Consider the following 25106-nt stretch of genomic DNA (forward strand, 5'->3'; position numbering starts at 1 on the left):
ACAGAGTTGTTTTTGCTCTGACATTTGATAATAATTACATCAAAAATCGAATTTAAATTATCCGCTCGCAATCATTAAGGGAGAGGACTTTGTATACTTTGTGACATTTCTTTCAATTGTGGTTAAAGCACATCCAAGGAGGAGTGTCAAAGAAGTCACAGTTCTCTTATTTTAAGCTATTAATAATTATTATGCCTTATATTTTAAGAACCAATTAAGTAATCTAAAGATTATGATTATGGATCCAAGTAGCCATATTGTAGGAACACTATAGTAATTGTTTCTAATACTAGGTGCTTGTGCAAAAAAAAAAAAGTTTTTAAATTCCCAGACTCTAAAAGTTGTACCCATAGGTAATGCTGTAATAAGTAAGTTCCAAAACCTTTCTAACTTGTAATCAACAGTCTTTATGATTTGCTCCACTGTCTCCTAACTGCAGTACTTGCTAAAATATTTTCTCTTTGAAGGAGGTAAATGTTAATAGTTCAGTCTTGGTCGACCCTGACCATTGCTACTTGCAGCTATGTTTTACATGTTGATTCTGTGCTTTCATACTTTGTTCATACATTTCTAGAGGAGATTTGCAAATAATGAAAAAGGGATTGGAAAATGTATCTCTTCAAATGTGTGGGCATGGTATGTGTGCCTTATGTGATTTATGCAGTTTGAGTGGTGTTTTTCTGTGTGCACTCAGTGCAAAATATACACATAGTAATGTGTGATATGACAGTGATAATTAACCTCCTGTAGAGGACTGACTATAATATTTCTATAATATGTTACAGTTTTTTGTGATTTTTTTTTTTTTTTTTTTGGGGGGGGGAAATCACATTAAAAATAGAGATTAATGGAGAATGTAGAGTTTTAAACAAAACAAAGACTTCTAAGTATTTTTTTACTGAAGTGAGAGGTAAAGCCATATGCTTAGTTTGTGGAGAGCAGATGGTTGTGTTTAAGGATTTGATTCAACATTATGAGACTGAACACACAGAGAAAAACAAGAACTTTATTGATGCAGAGCAGGAACGGACATCTAAACCTTTTCCTGCAAAGCTGCAGAAGCAACAAGGACAACACGTTTTACACATCCAGGGATGGAGTGCTCAAGACCAACTATGTGATTTCCAACAAAATTACACAAAATACTGAGCTATTGTTAATGGGGAGCTGATCAGACAATGTTTAGCAAACTGTGAAAAGTGTGCTGAGGAAAAAAAACAAGCATTTATGAATGTGCCCCTCCAGGTGAAAAATAGCTAGATGTAAAGACACTGAAGGGAATCTGGAACTTCAGCTGAAAAACTAAGTGGACAGTTTAAACTTTTCCTTCCTGGCTCTGTGATAATGTGTGCAATAAAAGAAAATTCTGCATGCAAGTTCAAGAAAGTAGTTGCATGCTTGGATAAGCTAAGGCTGAAAATGGTAGGTGTTACTACAAATGGTTTTTAAAGCAGAAATGACTAAAATGAGAAGTTTAATTGATATGTTTGTACTGTATTATACACCAGGTTTTCTGCTAGTGCTAAAATTTAACCATGTGATTGATGTAACTAAAATAGCTAACTTCGTCAGTGTAATAGCACTGTGTCACAGACAGTTTGTTCCATGTAATTATGAAACAGCTTGCATGGAGACATAGGCTACCATACAGCTGTCAGGTAATAAAATGCTAAAAAACCAAAAACAAATATATGCAACCTGAGAGCAGGAATTTTAAGAGCTTTGTGAGAAGAAAGCCATTGACATTTCTCAGCTCTCAGATTGAAGGTAAATCACTGATTTGTTACTGATGTGCACTCATGAAGCAGTTAAATACCAAACTGATAGGCAAGGGCTGCACATCAAACGTATAGCTTAGGCAAGGTTTTCATGAGAAAGTTGCTGTTTCTGTCAAGCCTGTTGGGCAGCAACATTCTTACTTGCATATCAACAGTGAAAGAAGCCATACCATTGGCTGATCACCACGGCTGGTACTGTTTTACGTTAGGAGCCCTTCTTGATGAGATTTCATGGGGATTTGAAGACTTCAAAACAGTTCAGAGTGAAATGCACATGATTTCCTCTCCCTTCACTTGCAGTGTGGATAATGCATCCAGTAATGTTCTGCAAGATCTCATCGACCTGTAGTCAGAGTCACTGCTGGCAGAGCATTTTGAGCCAGGATCGCTGTTGGATTTTCATTCTTCTTTCATAGAGGAAAACTTTCCTTATGTAAGGACAAATGCACAGAATATGTTTTTTTGTTTTCTCTTTGGAAATAAACAAACATTCTGAGGAATGAAACAAATACAAATGCAGATACAGAGTCTCTAACAGTGACAATCATCTGTCCGCTGTCCTTCACTGAACCTGAGTTTAAACAGACTCTCACTGAACAGGGAAAAAAAGAACTGAAGTAATTAACCTACAAACAAAACAGCAACAGCACTTTGTATAAAGTTAAGTCTTGCAATGATTTTTGTAAATGTTGATTTTTACTATGCCTATTTTACATTTTCATTGCCTTACCAATAGTTTATAAAGAGATAAAGTTAACATTGAGCAAATTTGAGGTCAGTTTATTGGTGCTGCCAAAACAGTCAGTTTCTCATGTGGCAACTTTGGAAAATCAATTGCCCATTCCTGATTTAAATGGTTAATATAATGTATATTATATAATGTCTGTTGGGGAAATTGCTTCCAAGTTCACTATCAGATCAATGAGTGGCTCACTGACATCTTTCTTTGTAATTTGGAAAGCGCAAATACTCACACATTAATTATTATCACAAAAAAACTAAGTAATGTTATTGTTATCCATATTGCTATTGGTTAAAACTGTTTGAACTGTCTGGGTAAAAATATATGGGGAACTCATGTCTCATTAGTTCCATCTATATAGAAATCCTTAACAAGGTAGCATATTTGATCTTACTTTAACAGATACCATTCCTTCACAAATATTATGATGTTTACTTTTAAGGTTTAGGCAGCTTTTCTGACTAAAAAATTGAGGGGAAAACAGTAACTGCATGTTGAGTTGTGCAGCAGTAAGGTCACCAGTGCAAAACAAGCATTAATGCGAGTGAAGATGAAACCTTGCAACTGTATCCTTTAATCAGTGCTTGAGGAGTTTCTATAAAGGCAAACCCTGAAATTCTGAAAGAATATTACTCAAGAAAGCTCCAGATCATCCTGTATGCTCTTGCTCACAATGTTCTTTTGATTAAAGGTAAATTTTCTTTGTTTGTCCTCTTTCATTCCAGGTGAAGGCTAAAGCAAAAATCTGATTTTATGATCTGCTTTCTTTCATTATCATGCTAGTCATTAGTTGGGATATCTGCCCAACTAATGTACTTATTGTGCTTTCTTGTAAGGATACAGTGCTGCCCGCTATATATTGTAAATATAAAGCTTTACAATTCAAGCAGCTTTAGTGCTACATTACTGTCTATATAGGATACATTTGTTTTTACTCTTTTAGCTACATTAGAGTACAAGTTATTAATTATGTCGCTTTTGTTTACATCTGGTTTAAAATGTATCTAAAATGTTCACACTGGCTGTTTGTATTCTCCATTTTGTTTCTTGCAGATTTCTGCCCACAACACACAAAACAGCTGAAAAATGAAAGAATGAGAATGTATACAAATTTTGATGGCTTAATATAAACCATATGCTCCCACTCTAAAGTTTGACACAACACAGAACTCTTGGATTTCTTGCTTTTTTTCTTATATAGTTACTAACTATATAGGTGTTGGGTGACTGAGGCATGTATTCCCTTGGAACTTATGGTCACTGTATAGGCTGCTGAGATCATTCGGTACTATTACGTTGTGTAAATGCAGTGTTTCACAGACTAAGAGTATTTGTAGTGGCAGTGAGGCATAGGCACACAAACATACTTGAACATGTGTGCAAAACAAGACACACACACTCTTTTAAATGATCTAGCTCCAACTCCAATGCCACCATATTGGACTGCAGCTGGCGACAGTAGTTATTGTTCTGCTCTGCAGCCTTGATGAGGTACAGCATAGCAGCACCATATTTCCATCAGGGGAGCACAAAAAAACTGAGATGTAACTCATACCTGGATGAACTAAAAACTAAAACATTGCTACCATGACAGTTTGAGGGTTTTCAGATTTGTTAATGTACCAAAGACAGACAGTAAACCTAAATATTAGTTGGTTTTCAGTCATTTTTGTTTTTTCATGTCGCAGATACCCAGTTTTTAGTATCTTGGATATAACAAAAAAGTATCATAACAGTAGCTATCACATTTCTTTTCTAATCTAGTGTATTGCCACCCTCCTTATCTTAAAATATAGACTATATCTCGAAAAATGGCAATGTCCATGAAGGATTACAAACCTCTGCCAATTTCCTGTTGTAATTAAAAAGCATTGTCGTAATCACCAAATCACTGCCGCAGCTGCAATCAATGGATATTGTAGTTCTCCCTCCCTATCATTCTTTTAAACAATAATTCAATATAACAGATTTGTATAAAAATGTGGATAAATTAAATGATTTATAAAATGGGATATCCCCTTTGGTTGTTTCCGAGCTAGTCAATATTTTCTCGACAGAGAGAAAAAAATTAATTTTGTTCCTGTACTTGATCTTTAATCCAAAGCTTGACATTTGCCTATGATCCCAAGACAATCAAAGAGCTGTCACACACTGTTTAGTTGTATTGTGTGTTCTTGATGTTTTCATCGAGCAATGGAATTCAGACAATTGAGCAGGCAGGCAGGCAGACATGTATTTGTGGCTGCTAGCCTTGATGACTCATGTCTGCAGGGATACAAAGCAATAGAATGACTCAAGCCAGTTTGCCTCACTCCAACTGTGACCCTCAACATGTGCTGAAATGACGTCAAGAAGAAGCAGTGCACCTGCTGAAGCTGTTATCTTTGCCAAAAGCCCACTAAGAAAACATTAATTAGTGGAAATGCTGAATAAAATGTCTTAACTGTTTAAACACACACACACACACACACACACACACACACACACACACACACACACATAAAGTGTATATATTCACATACACTCTATTTCAGGTCTTGTGCAACTGTTACAGTTGTTCCTTTAGCTCCTAGGACTTGGAAGTGCATTAGGATTGCCACATCTATCACAACTGCGGTTTTCTGCTCCTTGACAACTGCTGCTAGATATCAGGTAGAGACATCCATGCACTGTGAGGAGTTTTCATGCCTTCACATCAGTGGCCTCCATCTCCTCTTGTAGCCAGTTTATTCTTCCACTGGGGTATCTGATTACTGGTAGAGTGTATGTATTGATGGCTTGGATCTTATTCGTACCAAAGACTTTCAGGAAGTATTTGGCTGTGACTGACCTTTGTACATCTTTATCATAGTTCCCACTGGCCTGTGGGATACTCAAATATGTTTAGATGTCCTGTCTATCTGCTCTTCTGCATTCTAGTAGCTTCGTCCCTTCAGTCCAGATCACCTCCACTTTCTTTGCAACCATTCAGCCACACATATCCTGTCCAAATGACATCCTGATGTCCTTGCTGTAGATCCTTGTGAGCTGAGTCAATATCTCACTTCTGGAATGCAGCTTGATGTCATCCATGTGCAGGATGTGGCTGATGGTGACTCCACTCCTAATTCTATATCAGTATCCACTCTTAGCGATGACCTGACTTACGGGGTTAACGTCTATGCAGAACAGCAATGGGGGCAGTGCATCACCTTGGTACAGTGGGGCAAAAAAGTATTTAGTCAGCCACCGATTGTGCAAGTTCCCCCACCTAAAATGATGACAGAGGTCAGTAATTTGCACCAGAGGTACAATTCAGCTGTGAGAGACAGAATGTGAAAAAAAAATCCATGAATCCACATGGTAGGATTTGTAAAGAATTTATTCGTAAATCAGGGTGGAAAATAAGTATTTGGTCACCTCAAACAAGGAAAATCTCTGGCTCTCACAGACCTGTAACGTCTTCTGTAAGAAGCTTTTCTGTCCCCCACTCGTTACCTGTATGAATGGCACCTGTTTGAACTCATCATCTGTATAAAAGACACCTGTCCACAGCCTCAAACAGTCAGAATCCAAACTCCGCCATGGCCAAGACCAAAGAGCTTTCGAAGGACACCAGGAAAAGTATTGTAGACCTGCACCAGACTGGGAAGAGTGAATCTACAATAGGCAAGCAGCTTGGTGTGAAAAAATCAACTGTGGGAGCAATCATCAGAAAATGGAAGACATACAAGACCACTGATAATCTCCCTCGATCTGGGGCTCCACGCAAGATCTCATCCCGTGGGGTCAAAATGATCATGAGAACGGTGAGCAAAGATCCCAGAACCACACAGGGGGACCTGGTGAATGACCTGCAGAGAGCTGGGACCAAAGTAACAAAGGTCACCATCAGTAACACACTACAACAGCAGGGAATCAAATCCCGCAGTGCCAGACGTGTTCCGCTGCTGAAGCCAGTGCATGTCCAGGCCCGTCTGAAGTTTGCCAGAGAGCACATGGATGATACAGCAGAGGATTGGGAGAATGTCATGTGGTCAGATGAAACCAAAGTAGAACTTTTTGGTATAAACTCAACTCGTCGTGTTTGGAGGAAGAAGAATACTGAGTTGCATCCCAAGAACACCATACCTACTGTGGGGGTGGAAACATCATGCTATGGGGCTGTTTTTCTGCCAAGGGGACAGGACGACTGATCCGTGTTAAGGACAGAATGAATGGGGCCATGTATCGTGAGATTTTGAGCCAAAACCTCCTTCCATCAGTGAGAACTTTGAAGATGAAACGAGGCTGGGTCTTCCAACATGACAATGATCCAAAACACACCACCCGGGCAACAAAGGAGTGGCTCCGTAAGAAGCATTTGAAAGTCCTGGAGTGGCCTAGCCAGTCTCCAGACCTCAACCCCATAGAAAATCTGTGGCGGGAGTTGAAAGTCCGTGTTGCTCGGCGACAGCCCCAAAACATCACTGCTCTCGAGAAGATCTGCATGGAGGAATGGGCCAAAATACCAGCTACTGTGTGTGCAAACCTGGTAAAGACCTATAGTAAACGTTTGACCTCTGTTATTGCCAACAAAGGTTATGTTACAAAGTATTGAGTTGTATTTTTGTTATTGACCAAATACTTATTTTCCACCCTGATTTACGAATAAATTCTTTACAAATCCTACCATGTGAATTCATGGATTTTTTTTTTCACATTCTGTCTCTCACAGTTGAAGTGTACCTCTGGTGCAAATTACTGACCTCTGTCATCATTTTAGGTGGGGGAACTTGCACAATCGGTGGCTGACTAAATACTTTTTTGCCCCACTGTATATTCAACTCTTGATGGTAACTTGTACCTTGGAGTTGTACAAGACAACAACTGTGTTTTATTTCACAGTTCCTGTTGAATGGATTGAAGCACTCTAATATACATGTGTGGGACATTGAATCATAGGCTTTCTTGTAGCAAATCCAGGCAGTGCTCTGGTTAGTTTGTCTGGTTGGACCTGGAGGGAGGTTGCTGTGGTCTGCTTGAACATCTGCTTTATTCCAGATGTTCAACCAATATTGCTCAGTTTCAGCTCTGCCCTTGTATTAGTGTTCCCTTGTAGTTGAGAGTGCTTTTTGGAGGACAGGTCATTTATTCTGTTGACCTCAGCTTCTCTGGCATATCTCTTCAGCCTTGTGCCCAAAGCTGTGAGCCTTGCTTTGGCAGTTTCTTGAGTCTGAGTTTTGGACATCTTGTACCTCTTTTTCATCCTGGACCAATCTCTGGGCTTCCCTGACTTTAGCTTCCAACGTTCTGATTTAGCACCTTTCTACTCAATTTGAGCTTTTCACTCTTCAAGTCTTCTTCACACTGATGGATGCATCAGGTTCAACTTAGGTTTCAGTATCTTGCCCAGGGACTTAGCAAATAGACAAGTAAAGAAACAGTGCTGTGTCATGGCTTTGTAACAGTATTTGTGGCAGATTTGAGGACTAGAGTGTCTGTTCACCCTAAAGAAATTATGATTCATATTTCCCTGCTCATTACTGGTAAGTATAATTGTATCATACTGTGCAGTGTCTCTCTGCTATGACTGACTTGTCTCCTTTCACAAGTCTATGCTTTTTCACAGCCATTTCTTGTTCATCCTGCTCTGCAAAACAGGATCATGTTTTACGGTTCACTAGCATGAAATACTGTTAAGTACAGTGAAGTGTGAATAGCTCAGAAGGCAAAGTTGAATTCTGCAAATTCAGCATTTCACATGTGAACCTTTCAGATTTCCTATGGGGTCTAATTAGTTTCTGTAACTGGGAGTATTATGGTGCTTTTTATGGTTGTGTGCAAAACAACCCCCCCCCCCCCCCCCAAAAAAAACTGTCCAAAGTTTTAGTAAGATTTTTTATTTTTTTTAAACTGGTGATTATAAAAATACGGGACCCTATGAAAGAGGATAAATGTGACCTAAAACGTATTCAAGTTTTGTGGAGAGTGTAAAAAAAAACAAAAAACTAAAATGCAGCAAAATGTGTGTGCTGCTTTTCCTCTTTCTGCGATATTGTTTTGAAGATTTTCAAGAATTGTGGCTGGTTAAATTTTCTATTGTCTGCCAACATCATTTTAAACTGCATTCTGTCAGCACAGATTGTTTTTCTATCTGCTGTAATTTATATTTGGTGGTATGGCTCTGTTCTGGGACCTCCAAGTATCAGTGACACCAAACATGGAACTGATAATGGCAGAAACAGTGGGGAAACTGGAGGACAGTATAGTCTCAGTTTATCGGCTGTTTACAGGTAGCTTTCTATAAGGCTTTGTTGTTGAATGTAACAGTAAAATGACCTGTGGCTCGGAGGTGACAATGTGGATCTGAAGCTGCAAAATAAACCTTGTCCTTTGTGGCAACAGATACAAGAACACTGGGAATGAGGACAGCAGTAGAATGTGAATCATACCTACACTCTCCGTTGTTTCCCCTGCACACTAACTCAAATATCCTTTAATGCTTTGGCTGTGGAAGATGACCTACTACTACCCTGCTGTTATGGTACATAAATCACTTGTCAGTAACTTGCATTGTGTGATTAAATGCTTTGATATCATACAAATGGGATAATTACATGCTCAACTAATCATATTGATGGTTGGTTGGTTATTTTTTCACAGATCTTTTTTGAGTGATATCACATAGCTCCAATTTATAAAAAGCAGTCACAGGAACAACAGGGTTTTAAGGGTTAAATTATTTCCTTTTGTTTGTTGTAAGATGTTTCTTGATAACTCACACATGTTGATATGTTACAGTTGAGTGTTCCAGTGACTAAGAAACTCTTGAAGTGGGAACAGGAAATGATTGTTCTTGCAAAAGTAACAATGGGTAGTAGTGACAGTACTTACAAAAGAATCTGAGTGAAATTACTGCAACTCTTGCCCGTAAAATTTGCTGTACCTTGGAGGCTACTCAGAGGAAGAAAGGGGCAGCAGCAATTTAGCTCAAGAGCAGCCACCATGACAACAGATAAATACAGAAATCTCATGAAAGTGTGGATTGTTTGAAGCATCTCTCTGTTTTACCAAGAACACAGTGTTGTTAAGAGACTATAAATAAGTCACCGTGGTACTGTTTAACTTGCATGTTCAAGCTCATGTTCTGTTTTACTAATTTAATGTGTTCCTTTGTTATTTGGTGGCATTTTGAGGTTGCTGCGTTCTACATCACCTGGAATTAAGACAAAAGCCGTCATCGCCTGGTGGGAGGGAAAATCCTGAAATTATATTGTTGAACTTTACTGTTACCACACACTTTAGAAATAGGTAGTTATGCATTATACTGCTAATGAAATACAATGATGAAATAACGAAATACAAAAATGCAGCTGTAACAAAGTTACATACTTTACAAAAACGCATAAACTGTCTTTATCTTTCCAAATGAAAGAATTGTGTTTAGCTTGCAAAACGCAAGATGACAGTCACTTTTTTCTGCAGAAAGCAGTCACAGAATGCATAATTGTGACCACGCAGGCATCTCGTCCAGAACAATTTACTGTATATGACATGTTTAGCATACTTCTAAATGAGGTGACCAATGTTTTAGACATTAATCTGAATTGTTATTGTTAAACTGATGCAATGAAAGTAGGATAAGACGTGTCTACGTAATACATGAGTCTAATTCTGAATCTTGGTGCCATAACAGACACTTTTCAGTTCGTCATTTATAAAGAACCATCATTAATGTCCTGAAATTTGGTGGCTCTGAATTTGATTTTTCTCATGCACATTAGAGTATTGAGATTACCCAGCTTTCTGCTTTTTCCTGGTAATGGCACCTGACATGAATACAACCATTAAACTGACATTAGCATGAGACTGTTTCTATGTCAGATCTTGAGTCATTGATTCCACTGAGAATCTGATTGTGCTAGAATGAATTTTCCTCCTTCTTCTTTTTTTAGCATCCAGTTTTATATCAAATTACCTTCTCATTTTCCCTCACTCATACAAGTTTTTGGTTGCACTGCACTGATTAGTTGCTAGAAGTTAAGGCAGTGTTTTTGCTGATTTTTTTTTTTACCTTGTTGTAGTCAAAGTCCTATATATCCTATGTTCTATACCATTCTATAACCTATAACCAATTCTACTGAATAAATTCTGATTCTTCATAACTTGTTTCTAAGGAAACAAGTCACATTTAATTAGGTAGTGACCATGCCTAGGACATATTTGATCACAATATAGAATTAATTGATAATTAGAAAACTACTGTTTTAAGAATAGTGAAAATGAACAAAACACAAGCTTGATTTAAAAAAAACGAGTGGAGGTTTTTCTCTGTGGGTTTATCAGGTTTCACATTTTGTCATTGTTCTAATGTTGTCATATGAAAATATCACTGAAGCTGATTAATAGGTTGGATTTACATCCAAGCTCTAAGCAGTTTATATAAGTGGACTAGAAGTGTATTATGCTTACAAACAATTATTTTGTATGATGTATTGATCTATCAAAAGGGGACAGTGTTGTTCCAAGCAGGTACATCTTAAGAAGATTTGTAGGTTAAATGACAATAACATTTTTTGGTTTTGCAATTTCTTGGAGGTCATTTAGAGTGTTGCTGTAAATAAGAAACACGACAATTTTTTTCTGTAATGAGAGAAAGAAAATGATCTTGTAAGAGACACTGAAACCATGATAATTTCACGCCGTCACACAGCTGGCCAATCACTGTGTAAAGGGGAGTTAATGTAATATTGCCTGTTTTAAAAGGAAATGACAAGACACAACCCTCATTTTCTATCCCCAGCTGCAATTATCACTCACAGAGTGTCTTTAGTCATCAAGGCTCAATAGATGGGCATTGAACATATCTCAGTTGTATAGAACAGTCAGCCTTTTTAGTAATGGCTTTTTGTGTTTGATTATGTAAGATCCTTTAATATATATAGGCAGCTATTTCAGAAACTGATTGCCTACAAGTATTAAAGGTGCCAGATTTAAACTACTTCTTTTCTGTGGCAAACAGGCCTGGATAACCTACTGATTTTAATGACCTGAAAGCTTGTTTCTAATGGGACAACTGGATTTAGTATTGATTATATTTTCAGCACATCTGGTGGTATAGCTTTGTGATTGCCATTGTCACTCACTGCAGATTGAACTAGCCAGCCACATTAATTTCTGTTGGAAAATTAGAGATTCCCATTCACTTATCCACACCCATTACGTTTAGCCTAAATTAGAAGAGTCTGATTGCATTCTCCCTGATGACAAATAAATTTAGCAGTGCATGCTACTTACGCACACGCACGCGCACACACACACAAACGCACAATGTATTCACAGCAGAACCAGTCAATAAACTTGGCCATTGATCAAGAGCTGTACATTGACAGAGTGCCCTCTCTGTCAATAAATGTTGACTCACTTGTACATTTTTTGATACCAGATCCTTTCTTCATAGCATGACGACTGAGCTTGCATTGGAAGTTATTCTCCCAAAACTCTGCAAACCAGATATTTCTTCTGTTATTCTCTAGCGTTCGGCTGATGAAGTAGCGATCGAAACCTGAAATCAAATCCAACAGCAACAGCACAAATTCAGTTAATGGTAATCCAAAATTTTTCAAAAGTGAACATTAAGAGTTAACCTTTTACTGAGGTGACAAAGGCAATTATCAACACTGTAAAGCCCTGATTTTAAAAATTGTTTTTGTCAAATCTGGTATCTTCAAGGTAGAATGGAGATTACTAAAGGAGGCAAACATACACCAACAATATGCAGTAAAGTGCAAGTATTAATACAGAATTTACTTCAAACTAAGATTTTCTTCAAAGAAAATTAAATATTTTGAGCATTGAGGTAGAGTTTGGCAGTGCAGATACCTTTGATGGACTGTCGTTTGGGTAGAATGGTGACAGCACCCTCTGCCATCTCTTCTTGGTGCAGTATTGGTGAAATTTTGGATCCCCAGCTGTCTGAACCTACCCAGATGAAATGGCCTGTCTGATTGGCCTTCTTAGCTGCTTGAAGGAGACGCCTTTGAAATAAACAAAAAAATAAAGTAATGTTTACTTGTTCCATAGAAATAATGCTGTTCTCTGATATATTTCCTACACATATGTTCATACTGTGTTTAATCAGGCTGTTTCATGACTAGAGTATTCTAAGACAAAGTTTTATACTCAGGCAGTTTAGCAAAATTGAAAAGCCATCATAGAATCACTATTCCTTCCCAGTGCAGTGGAATTCTTCTTGGCTGTGGCAGAATGATACCCCTGCCACATTTGTCCAGGCTTGTTGCCAATGGATGTAAGTTTGGGGAGTCATAAAAAACTGCCAAGAAGCTCTGCTGCAGCAGCAGAGTTGCATCGAGAAAGCATAGTGACATAAAATTTAAGCACAGCCACCTGGCATGTGAAAAGCTACCAACTCTTACACCAGCCCTTATATAGCACAAAAAGTGTCCACCAGCTTACTCAGATTTTCACAGTGCATGTTGTTTTCGCATGAATTCGAGTTGAAGTAAAACTAGGGTATAATGTTAGCATTTTTTTACCTTTGTAAAAAAAATGACTTAGCTGGATGAGTCACTGCTTGCCAACTTTGTTTCTTTACTTTAGTTTTATGACTGCGAGGTTTTATATTTGACTGGTAATGATTTTTTCTGAGTCTGGTCTCCCAACATTTAGTGAAATGAGCATGTCTTAAAATGCAATTATGCCCACCATGTAGAAAAAAAGAGAAATCGATTTTTTTTTCACTGTCAGGAGATTACAGTAATGGTGATATGAATACACAGACTGAGAAGTATAATATAAAATAATGCAGTATGAAGTAAAGAGGCACTGATTCGCGATCATGAATGAGCACCTACACTTCCTATTTATTTTCACAGTCCAGGTTCAGTTCCAAACTCAATTTAAATGGCATTTACAAGGTCTAAAATCTGAATTATGTTGAAGTAAAAATCTTTATATAGCTAGTTTGCCAACAAATCTGATATTTTGGTTGTTTTTTCTTTGTTACTTGCATTTCTTGCTTTTTGATCACTTGGTCACATTTTACATTAAACACTGCCGTTTAATTTAGTGCTGATGTAAACATATTTATTATAGAAGCACTGCAATTTTATTTACCTGTGGTAAAGTCAAACATAAATTTCAGGTGTTGAAAATGACAAAATGATGCACAAACTAACCAATTAATAAAATTCAATGTTACATTTTTACATCCCATCCATCCATTCGCTTCCGCTTATCCTTTTCAGGGTCGCGGGGGGCGCTGGAGCCTATCCCAGCTGTCATAGGGCGAAAGGCGGGGTACACCCTGGACAGGTCGCCAGTCTGTCGCAGGGCTAACACAGTGACAATTAATTTTATTAGTTTTATATGTATGACTGCTGAACTGCTGAACACGTCATAGACACCTCAGCTTCACTACTGGAACTTCAACATTATGCACTCCACACTGTATATAAATGCCACTTGTTTTGCACATATTCAACTCTGTATATTTTATATATTTTATTATTATTATTATTATTTTATTTTATTTTTTTACTATTTAATTTGTAAAAATGTGTATACACACACACACACACACACACACACACACACACACACACACACACACACGTAGGAAAATATTTAGTATACACATCCAGAAATGCATACACTATTATATATTGTACATATATTTATTAGTTTCAGGTTGGCCATTCTTGTATTTTGCTCGTTTGTGTTGTTGTGTTTGCACATCTCTGTTGCTTGTGGGGCTCGCACACAAGAATTTCACTCGCATGTGCTGTGCCAGTGTGCCTGCACATGTGATGTGACAATAAAAAGTGATTTGATTTGATTTGATTTATTTACTACATAGGTCATGTTATTTCCACACAGAGTAATCTCTATATTGTGCAAGCATACCTACCTATCTAGACTGTGAAAGGCTACCCAGCAAATATTATTTCTTATACTTCTATGACCTTGAAATAGCAGTGTAATATAATTATTGTATCATATTAAAGGGCTTCATCAAAACCGCACAGTCTCCTATACCTTCTTTGTAGGCAATTTTGGGTTCCTATTAGTCTTCTGAAGGCTCACACTGCCTGAGTTCAAGGATAGAGAAGGCATGCCGTACTGTGATCCCTCTGGCTTTCTGTAATTACTATATATCCAGACTATTACCCGTTATCAGGACCGGATTAAGTCAATGAGCACTGGGACGTCTGCCCCGGTCATTATCAAGAGACTGCCCCAAATCACTGCCCTTTTCCACTGTGAATACACTGGCCTACTGAATGGTTGCAGGGAAACATTTCCCCTTACAAAGCCACAAGTTTTTTTTCTTTCTTAATTCAGCCTACAGCAATTTATTTAATTTAATTCATCTTGATAGTAGATAATACATTGTAATTGATACATTTGTTTCCCTGCAAATAAAAGCGGGGACACTTTTAACATTACTGTTGTATACTGTAATAGTTGGGGACAGCAGAACAGATGCCAAATTGGATTAAAGTGCTTTACCAGGATAGAAGGGATATGGGTGAATGGACGAAATATTCAAAATTATTTTGAAAATATTATCATAAAATGAAGCAAAGTAGTCAATCCCTCCCTGACACACTAAGTATATAAGTACTTGTGATACAGAATCACCATTCATTGCTGCATTAACAAACCTGACTGGTTTTGTTGGGTATGCTGTATGTTGTTATACCCTTTATATAGAAACTCTGGGCTTGCAAAGTAACCTGTACCTGAAAGGGATAAATAAACGTAGCTGGATAAAAAACATTTTGCTGTGAAAGGTTTATATCTTTTTTAGTAAACATATATAATATTTAGATGTACAGACTTATTCTTGATAAAAACTTTGGTGATTCAATACATTTTTACAGTTTACAATTTTACAATTTTCTCCTTCTATGTTTTTTTTCAGTCAAAACAATTCTCTGAAAAAAAGTGCTCCAAGTTACTTTACCGAGCCATTTGTTCAAATACGATTTAATTAAAAATGAATTTCACTTTATCTAACAAATTTTACATGTTACGGCTTGCTCTATAATTACATCTCCAACATGGTTTTTGATGTTGGTGTTAGTACCCACCGTGTGCAGCTTTTTTGTGTATCTCAAACAGCGCTGTGTGAGCTCAGTACATCATGTACGAGTTGGAGCTAATAAATGTTGAACACCAATTACTTTAAATTAAACTATTACAACACAATAAAGAGTGAGGATTGACTGAGTTTATACATAGATTGGCAGAGAGTTGAAAATGAGGAAACAGCAGAGGCTACTCTAAGCAATTATCGGCTACTGCATTAGCATTTTACAGCCGCCAGATACAATTACAGCCCTTTGCATGTTACATTTGTAATATCTTGTTTATATTTAATCACGAGCTTACACAGCATTTTGCTGCTGAGTGGAACAGTTAAGTTGATGTGGTCTGAATGGAGGCAATGCAGTAGTAATGTTTCTGGCCAGGTGCATGCTAGCTACGGCAGATCAATAGTCAATTGACTATACACTCAGCTGAATGGGCTGTAACTGGTCATGGCTGATCAGCTAAAAAACATCTGATTCCGGTAACTAGCAAGTTATTTCATGTATTTCTATTTTAAAATCAGCCATCAGCCATTATATTTTACCAAAATTCTCGAATAAATGTAGATACTCATGATTAGATTTTGTTTTAACTATTTCATTTGTCTCTTGTAGCTATGACAGCATTGGTATAAGACCAAGGGTACTGAGGGACCTCTGATGTTGCACTCAACACCTCTCTGATCCTGTCCTCTATTTCACTTCCTGTGCATTTGAAAATCAGTAATGCATGTCATTAACTTTGCCTTCTTTTTGTGCTTTGCCCTGTTTGCTGATTCTCTATGCTGTTTATTTTTTTTCTCTTAGCTATTCCCTCATTCTGACCAGACACAGAGGAAGTTTGTGCTCCCTCACCCACAGTCTGTGAGATTTTTCCTGCTAAAAGTGTGTGGGGGTGGGGGGTTTCCATTCCTCACTATCGCCAAATGTTTTCTAATAGGCTCTCAGTCTGGTGAGCTATACAAAAAAAATAGAATTTTGTTGAACTGAGCATATTCAAGTATAACCAGATTTCAGATTTGTAACTCATAAATATCAGCATCTGAGTAGGACATTATATTTAGAAAGGTAATATAATCAATAAATCTATAACACACATTCTAATACAGTCTGCAGTATTTAACACAGTGGTTCCCAAACTTTTTATGCTGGGCCGCCTTTGTTTCACCAGAAAAATCCCCCCCAGCACAAACCCTCCAACCACACACACCCATATTTTGTTTTCAAACTCCATTGCGGTTTATTTCACAACCCAAACATTTAGTAAACAATTAAACAAAAGTAAACTGCAATAAATTACAGGTAGCAATATAATAAACTACTAACTCTTTTACACTACGTCCACACCTACACAGGTATTTTTGAAAGTGCAGCTGTTTTTATGCGTTTGGGCCTTTTGTCCACACGTAAACGACATTTCGAATCAATTTCGAATCAAATTGAGATTTTTTAAAAGTCAGGTTTTGCGTTTACGTGTGGACGAGGAATACAGAGTTTGTCACGCAACGTCAAAGGTATGTGCCTTTTTTCATGTCACGCTGTGCGCCACGTTATTGTTTACATGAGATGAATTGCAGAATGGCAGAGACAAAATACTGTTACTGTTAACCTTACTATCTTCCGTTTTTACACGCTTACATATACACACACAGTTAATGTCCCTCTATTTTAAAAGGCAGTGTAATTATTTTACGTGTAGCTGGGTTTTTTTTGTTTTTTTTCCTGTGTAATAATATTCAACATTGCTATCAATACATTTTTCAAAAAATGCCTCTGTGCAAAATGGGTTCAAAAACATAAACAACTGTGGGATGCTGTTTGTCCGTGATATGAAGCGGGGAACAAATTACAGCAGGATCAGCCTGATATCATTTGTATCCCACTGTAACTTTACTGTATAAAGAGTAGGGGTGCAACAATACTCGTATCGATATTGAACCGTTCGATACAGTGCTTTCGGTTCGGTATGCATATGCATCGAACAATACAAAATGTTTTATTTATTTTATCAACTTGTCTTCTGAGGATGCTGTCTGTGTTGAGCGCTCAGTGGATCTGCGTTCGACTACTCCGCCTAGGCTGCACTGTTGAGCGCAGATTAGTGGTGTGCGGATCGATACTGAAATATCGATTCTTCCGATACCAGCAATTTATGTTCTAGAATCGATTCTCATATTATAATATCGATATTTTAGTACTCTGGGGTAAATTTGTAGTTTTTCCATTAAAATGAACGCAGTGGAAAGAAACTATATCATTCGGATCGTGTAATTTGGAAGGAACTACTTCCTCTTACGCCTTTCATAGTCATGTGCGATATACGGCTGTATAAACGTGTCGCAGCCCCTGGCGTGGACACTCACAACAATGGCTGAGCGCAAACAGAGTCATGTGTGGACGCGTTTTACCTCCACAAACAGCCAAGACGCGGTTTGTGATATATGTGGCAAGACAGTGGGGTGTTGTGGCAACAGCACTGACCTCGTCAAACACCTCGGAGTAAATCACATCACAGAATATGACGAGCTTATGTTGAGGCGAACTGAAGAGGAGGACAGGGACAGGTGCTGCTAGGGCGAGACAGACGTCTCTCACAGAGTGCTGCAGGCAGGCAACGTGCTCAAATAGCACAACGTCCGTTTTTATTTCTATATGATTATTCTGAATTATTAAACAACAAAAACAAGTTGTCTGATGTCCTCTAATCATTATGAAGCAATATGGTTATGTTATTATTACAATAACATAATACAATTATATGTTGTATTATGAAATGCAATGAAACATTAAGTTTTTGTACAGAGTATCGGTATCGGATCAGTATCGCCGATACCACCCTGAATTTTACTTGGTATCGGATCGGAAAGGAAATCAGTGGTATCGCACATCACTAGCGCAGATCCACTGAGCGCAGTGCAAGCTAGCAAGACAGAAGCTAAGCTCGTTGCAACATGGCAACTGCCTCAACGCTACCCGAAATTGAACCTCCCCCACCCTCTTTCAGATCTGGCGATTGGAACTATCTTGGTTTTCATGTGACGTATGACCCTGATGGTAAGCGCGTCATGGACAAAAGTAAAACAGTATGTCAGATGTGCCACGCAATGCTCAATTGGTGGGAACTAGTGCGTTAGCGCAGTTAGCTTGTTAACGTGTTGACGCCGTCCAGCCCCAAGCACGGGGCGATCCGTGGTAACTCGTTAACAGAGATTTGCCGCATTATGGCGTTAATGTCATTTTAACGAGATTAACGCTGACAGCACTAGTGGGAACACAACAAATATGACTGCACATTTACGCCGACATCATCGTAGTGCAAAGACACGTGGAAGCAGACAAAAACAACAAGCACTCATGCTACAAACTTTACCCGAGTCATTTAGACAGCCGTTAGCACATGATTCTCCTTATGGGGACATGATATGTTTAATATGCTGCTGAGAATATAGCCCAGAAGAAGCGGATAGTATAGCTTTTATTTTGGAAAGAGCCATTTCTCTGTTATAAACTCTTTTCCAAAGATGAGTGATTTCTCGATCAGATAGATTTATTTATTTATTTTTATTATTTTGTTGTTTCAGCAACATTGAATTTAAAAACTGTACTTTTGAATTAAAATATAAATATTTATAATTTTAATAAATGACAAATTAAAAAGACATGAACATTTTTTGTGTCGAAAAAATATCGAACCGTAACACCAAAGTATCGAACCGAACCGTGAATTTTGTGTATCGTTGCACCCCTAATAAAGAGCTAACATCTCCAAAATGTCAGGAGTAGTTAGTAATTACAAGAAGTGTTTGTGAACTAAAAATCAAGAATGTGGGATTCTGTAGGTCCGTGATTTGGAGAGCCCAGTGCGTGCTCCCAACGGGCCCCATACTTTGGGAACCTCTGATTTAATAATAATAATAATAATAATAATAATAATAATAATAATAATGATATATACTTTATTGATCCCCGTGGGGAAATTACTTGTTTTTCTCTGCATTTCACCCATTCACTCAGTGAAGCAGTGGGCAGCCACTAAGCAGGCGCCCGGGGAGCAGTGTGTAGGGACGGTACCTTGCTCAGGGGTACCTCAGGGTAGCCATTCAGTGGATTCAAACCCCCGACCTTCCAATCATGGGGCGGCCACTGTACCTACTGAGCTACCTGCTAATTAGCCCGCTGATTTAACACATGCCTGCTCGTCGTGCAGCTTTGAATTTCTTGAAGAACTATATCTTTTTTAAATTTATTTCCCATGACATAAAAATAGGTATGTGGTGTTAAGCAAGTGTTAAAAACAGTAGTTGAGATAAGTCTGGATAAACATTATGTTACTTGACAGTACTCAGGATTCTGCTGTACTCACCTGATGTCATCCTCATTGGCAAAGATAATGACTACTCGAGCATTGGGGTTCTCACTCAGCCTCCGGATAATCTTGCCAAACTCTCCAGATCTTGGTTCACGTGGTATTTTCACTGACTGGGAAATGCACAAACCACCTGATTGGGGGGGAAAAAAACAAACAAACAAAACAAAAACAATGTTTCCAAATGTTTCATTAGGAGAACATGTTTACGATGCAATTTAACTCAAATTATGCCTTTGAAAAAAAGATATGGGTTAAAAGAAGACAATCTTCTGGACTTTTTTTTATGATAAATGCACTATTAAATGTGCACTGGTGCAATATTTCACGGAATGAGGGATGCAAGGCATTAAAAAAAAAGGTTTTCCTTGGACAAAAAGAAGGCATTTTGGAGACGGGACTAACCATCAATTCAGGTTATGATTCTGACAGTGAGACCAGGGGGCAGTAGCATTCGCTACTACATACATTTTCTAACTGGGAACTGTTTCCTTTTGTTCTTGCATTTTTTTCTATTACATGGATTGTTTCAATTAAAAAAAAATCTGGTACTTGTCCCAGGATTGTACCACGTTTGAAAGGGAAGTAGAAAAAAAGAAACAGAAATGAAATACGTTACTTCAATTTCCAATTCAGTTAGTCAGATAATTGTTTCGGGGTAATATACAAGATTGTCCTGTGATATTGATTAGTTATCTATTTAGATAATGACCAGCAGCAAAAGCAACTAGCAAATTCCGGCTGTTATATTTTAGGCATAGTGAAGCGGAAAACTGAAACGCTGTTTCAAAATTGGATGCAGTATTGAAATTTGCATCGCTGACTCTTTGAAGCTAATAATTTGAAAAATCCCATTAGCTTATTGAAGTTTTGGCCAATTTGGCCTTTATTTCATCCTAGAAAACAACAGTTTTAATAAAAAAGTTTTAACCACTGAATACATTTCAAGGGTAGAAATTTTGCAGTAAATTTCAAACTCTTTTTACTCCTCATTTATTTACTTTTATTTAAAAAATGTGGACTGTCTTGGTTCTACGTAAAACAAGATGACTGTAATGACACAGTACATGATGCTCTAACGGTTGAATGACAGTGCAGCTGCTTAGTGCTGTGCAGGTGGAAGGATTATTCTTTTACCACTTGGACACATACAAATAGTTTAATGAAATTTCCCCTTGTGGGACTAATAAAGGTATCTCATCTTATCTTATTTTAACATTCAACTGGTGACAATTTGTTCCTGTCTAATTTGGTGATTTTCATGTGTTCAATGCACAAAGATTTTTTTCTATCCTTGGCTCAACTCTCTCATGCTGGTGTACACCCTGTCATCAATTTTTTTTAATGTAATTTTTTGAGAGGTTACCAGAGTGACAGATAACCACTTATTGTCACACCAACATTTTTTTTAGAATCACTAATCAACCTAATAAAGAGGCCTTTCTCAGATTCAGACCTTCTTGCTATGAGACGTTCAGTCTCACAGCAGATTTAAACCATGTAACTAGACTATCACATTAGTTTGGTTTGTTAGTTAGTAACAGCTTTCCCTTTCCTAGTTTATTCCATGGTAAATGGACTATAATATAATGTTTTTTTACTCCGACAGCACTTGAAACGCTTTCTGCACTACAAGCTGCAATCACAGACACATGCACACATGCAAACCCAAATGGATGAATAAAGCGCTACTTGTGTTTCTTTAGCTTGCCCGAAGACACTTTAACATAAATTATAGATGTAGAAACTGTAGATCAAACCACTAACCTTCTTAACAGCAAACAACACACTCTAACTTCTGAGCCACCAAAAAAAAAAGAAACGCAAAGAAAAGAGATTTATGAGATTAGAATTGTGTATTAACTGAGGACTGTAAAGGGTGAATCCATTTCATCAGCAGCCATGATGAAATTGCAAGAATGTGGGAATGGCTGATGGGTTTTGCCAAGGAAATTATCATGAAAGAATATATGTACCAATTTATAGCTACAGCAATTCTCCATGGATCAATTTAAAGAGCATCCACACCTTCTTACATTCTATTGAACACAAATCTAAAGGCAAGAGGGGATGTCCCCTGGTTACCAACAAGCTAAGGCTGTTTAACTGCCAATGCAACATTTCAGGATAATTGTTTTGTCACCCTGCCAAAATGCCACGGAGAATATGCACATGCTAATGAATTTCCCTTTCGGGACCCAGTACAAAGCCCGCCCAATGAGCAATCAATGCAGAAATAATACCCCCCTAGTCCAGTTCATGGCAGTCATACTCACACCATAAAACAAAACCTGCCCCTGCTCAGTTACTAATAGGTTGTGAAAGTGGAAATATCAGTAAAAAATAGAGGATGCCACGAAATGAATGACGTTGGGCTACTTGACTCATGGTTACAAAAAGTCACATTTGGTTAAGTCAAACGGGAGATCAGTCATTGGCTTGCACTATTGTTTTATTTTATCCTGGAGAAAATATAACAATGCTGTTCTACTGAAACCTTTTCTTGTTTTTCATGTATAGATTTCTGCTGGTCATGCATGTCATGAGTGCAACACAGCAGTTCCGGCTTACATTTAAATTCCCTTTTCAGTAAATGGATTAGAAGTTCTTTTACTGGAGAAACAGATTCATCCTGTTGTGTGCACTGGTTGATGTCTTGTTGTTAAGTAATGTTTCCTTCTGCACTCAAGCAATAGTTCAATCAAATCTGAACATCTAATTTACTTGTTTTTACATGCCAAAAAAGCACAACTTGAATATCACAATTAACCGAGTCATCATTTAGTAATCTGGAATTTCAAAGCTTCCAAAGCAGATGGCATTATACTCCACATCATCATAACACTCCTAATTTATATTTTAGGCAGGTGAAGTTAAGTTTATTTATTTTACGCTTTGGCTTTTGAGCACGTTGTAAGGTAGGTTTCTCTGTGAAGAGTAATGATTACTCAGGCAAGGTGGCATAGGCATGTTTTCAAAGCCATCTGTTTGCTGTCTGGTGTTGCAAGATTACACAACAAACTACTTTATCAAGCCAATAAAACTTTGTGAGCAGTTAGAGCACACTGCTCACAAAGTGATCTGGAAGACTTTCTTTAAACACGTTTCACATAGTTGTTCAATATTGATTATAGTAGCGAGCAATACTGGCTGTTCTGTTGTTGCCAAAATCTGATGTGAAGTTATGATATTGTAATATTTCTGAAAATGTCTTCTCAGTAAGCCTTGTTAACCAAACTGTCATCAGTCTGTTTAGTCAGTATAACTGCAGTCCTAGAAGTAAATCTTGTAGATAACCACTGGGCAAGGTTAGTGTACTAGCCTGAATAAAAGGGCGAGTTCATTATGTAATAGTGGAGTGACAGATCTGTGTTTAGATGTGTTTAAGGAGAGGATTTGGAGTTTGTAGTAATGTTGACAGGTTGTCAGTCCATTTTGGTCCATTTATAGTTTGTCTTTAAGAGTAGGTTTTCACTAAAAGTAGTTAGTGTTCTGAATCTGCAGGAGATTCAGATGGCTCCTGCTATGTGTTTTACTGTCATGGAGGAAATGCATTCTTTATGAGCATGAAGAAACCTGACTGTTGCCGATGATGAGCTCTGTCCTCAGTTTTAACAAAAAGACAGAGAGTCAGAGTTACACTATGCAATTTTAAAAACTGAAATGGCATTGCTGGCTTCAATCAGTACTGAAAGTAGTGAACCATGAACCTCTAATGGTTATTCACAGTCTCTCTTTGTGCTTCCCATCCTGTAGTTTTAATCATGGATCTACAAAGGTTAATGCGTGTAAATCTAGGGTTGTTTTAGTGAACGGTAAGTGGAATCAAATATTTAGAAGTATGTAGGAAAGGTTGTACAGTATGTTATAAGTCATGATATTTACGTATCTTTTTACAAAATAAAAGCTCCTGACGGTTCAGTCTTTGATTAAAGTGAAACAGAGGTTTATCTGCGTAACTCGCTGTCGTTACACTCACATCACATGGGAAATTTTGCAGCAGCTCGGCTCTCAGAGACTCTATCAATCATTAGACTCTATGTCTTTGCCTCACTGGTACTTCAGTCCCCCATTCCCACAACATCTGCTATATCGAAGCAGAGCACTCATCCCTTCCTTTTCTTCTCTTCTCACATCACAGCGGCAGGCTGCAGCATTGTTTAACTTGCACAGAGAATACCAGAAGGACCGGACGTGCACAAAACTGGGTCCTCCACGGGGCCACTGGTGTAACTCTGTTAGCGCTAGGGTACACATGGCAGTTTATTTCACCACTGATTTATCTATGCATTTGATTTTTTTCCTCTTTATTTTTCTTTTTACTACTGTTATATAACATGACTAAAGATATGGTTATTTGACTAATATCTTTAGTCATGGCTCAAATCCTAAGACGGAAGCAGCCACTGAGCAAGATACTTTTTTTTATTTTCCAAAAAGACTATAGACTAATGCAGAGAAATATATTTATATATAAATATATGATTCAGCTATGCCAGGCAGTTCATGAATGGTATTTTTACACAACCTAAGTGGCTTTTAATTGGCCTAATTATAGGTCTTGCTTATTGCAAATTTTATATTAATATTATTAAATTAGACCAGTCTCTACAAGAATCAGATTTTTCAATAAACTACTCGCCTGATTCCATCTTGCTATCAGACAGGATGTAGTTAGAGGGATGCCTTGAAGGACTGGCCCCTTCTTATCTGTACACCACTTTTCAACACTTTCCTTAAACTCAGCAAGCTGACCAACAACATGCAGAGACAGTTATGAAATAACTAAATGCAACTGTAGAGTAATCCTATGAAAACGATGAAATGTACTTCTCCAGGTACATATTGAATTATAGTTACATTTTATTGTTGGCTACATTAAAACTACCTGTACAATAACAATCAGTGAAAGAGCGAAAGAGACTGAACTGCTGGGTTTCAACACCAAACACTGACCTTCAGTGTTGTAACTGTCCTGATGAATCTTTCAAATGTTCAAATACACGCCAGATGCAATGCTCCTACTTCTGATGCAGCTACTGTGAAAACCTTCAAGAGCTGTATGTGTTTCCTAACACTTATCCTATACAATTCTCAACTTCTGAGCCAAATTGAAAAATCACCTCTAAAAATATCCGTTGCTC

General features: G+C 37.7%; 1 protein-coding gene across 1 annotated transcript in view; it reads right to left on the reverse strand.

The window, feature by feature from the left end:
* LOC146610940 (metabotropic glutamate receptor 4-like) overlaps nt 1-25106 on the reverse strand; it is a 135490-nt gene that overhangs the window by 23846 nt on the left and 86538 nt on the right. The window contains exons 3-5 of the mRNA XM_085345394.1: nt 19960-20095; nt 12364-12518; nt 11906-12046 (exon numbers count right to left, since the gene is read on the reverse strand). Coding sequence (XP_085201520.1) covers nt 11906-12046; nt 12364-12518; nt 19960-20095 — 432 coding nt within the window. The remainder of the gene's footprint in view (nt 1-11905; nt 12047-12363; nt 12519-19959; nt 20096-25106) is intronic.

The sequence above is a fragment of the Diplotaxodon limnothrissa genome, linkage group LG20 (assembly GCF_057381915.1).
Source record: "Diplotaxodon limnothrissa isolate DT_005_m linkage group LG20, D_limnothrissa_male_GT1.1, whole genome shotgun sequence".
In the NCBI taxonomy this organism is placed as follows: domain Eukaryota; kingdom Metazoa; phylum Chordata; class Actinopteri; order Cichliformes; family Cichlidae; genus Diplotaxodon; species Diplotaxodon limnothrissa.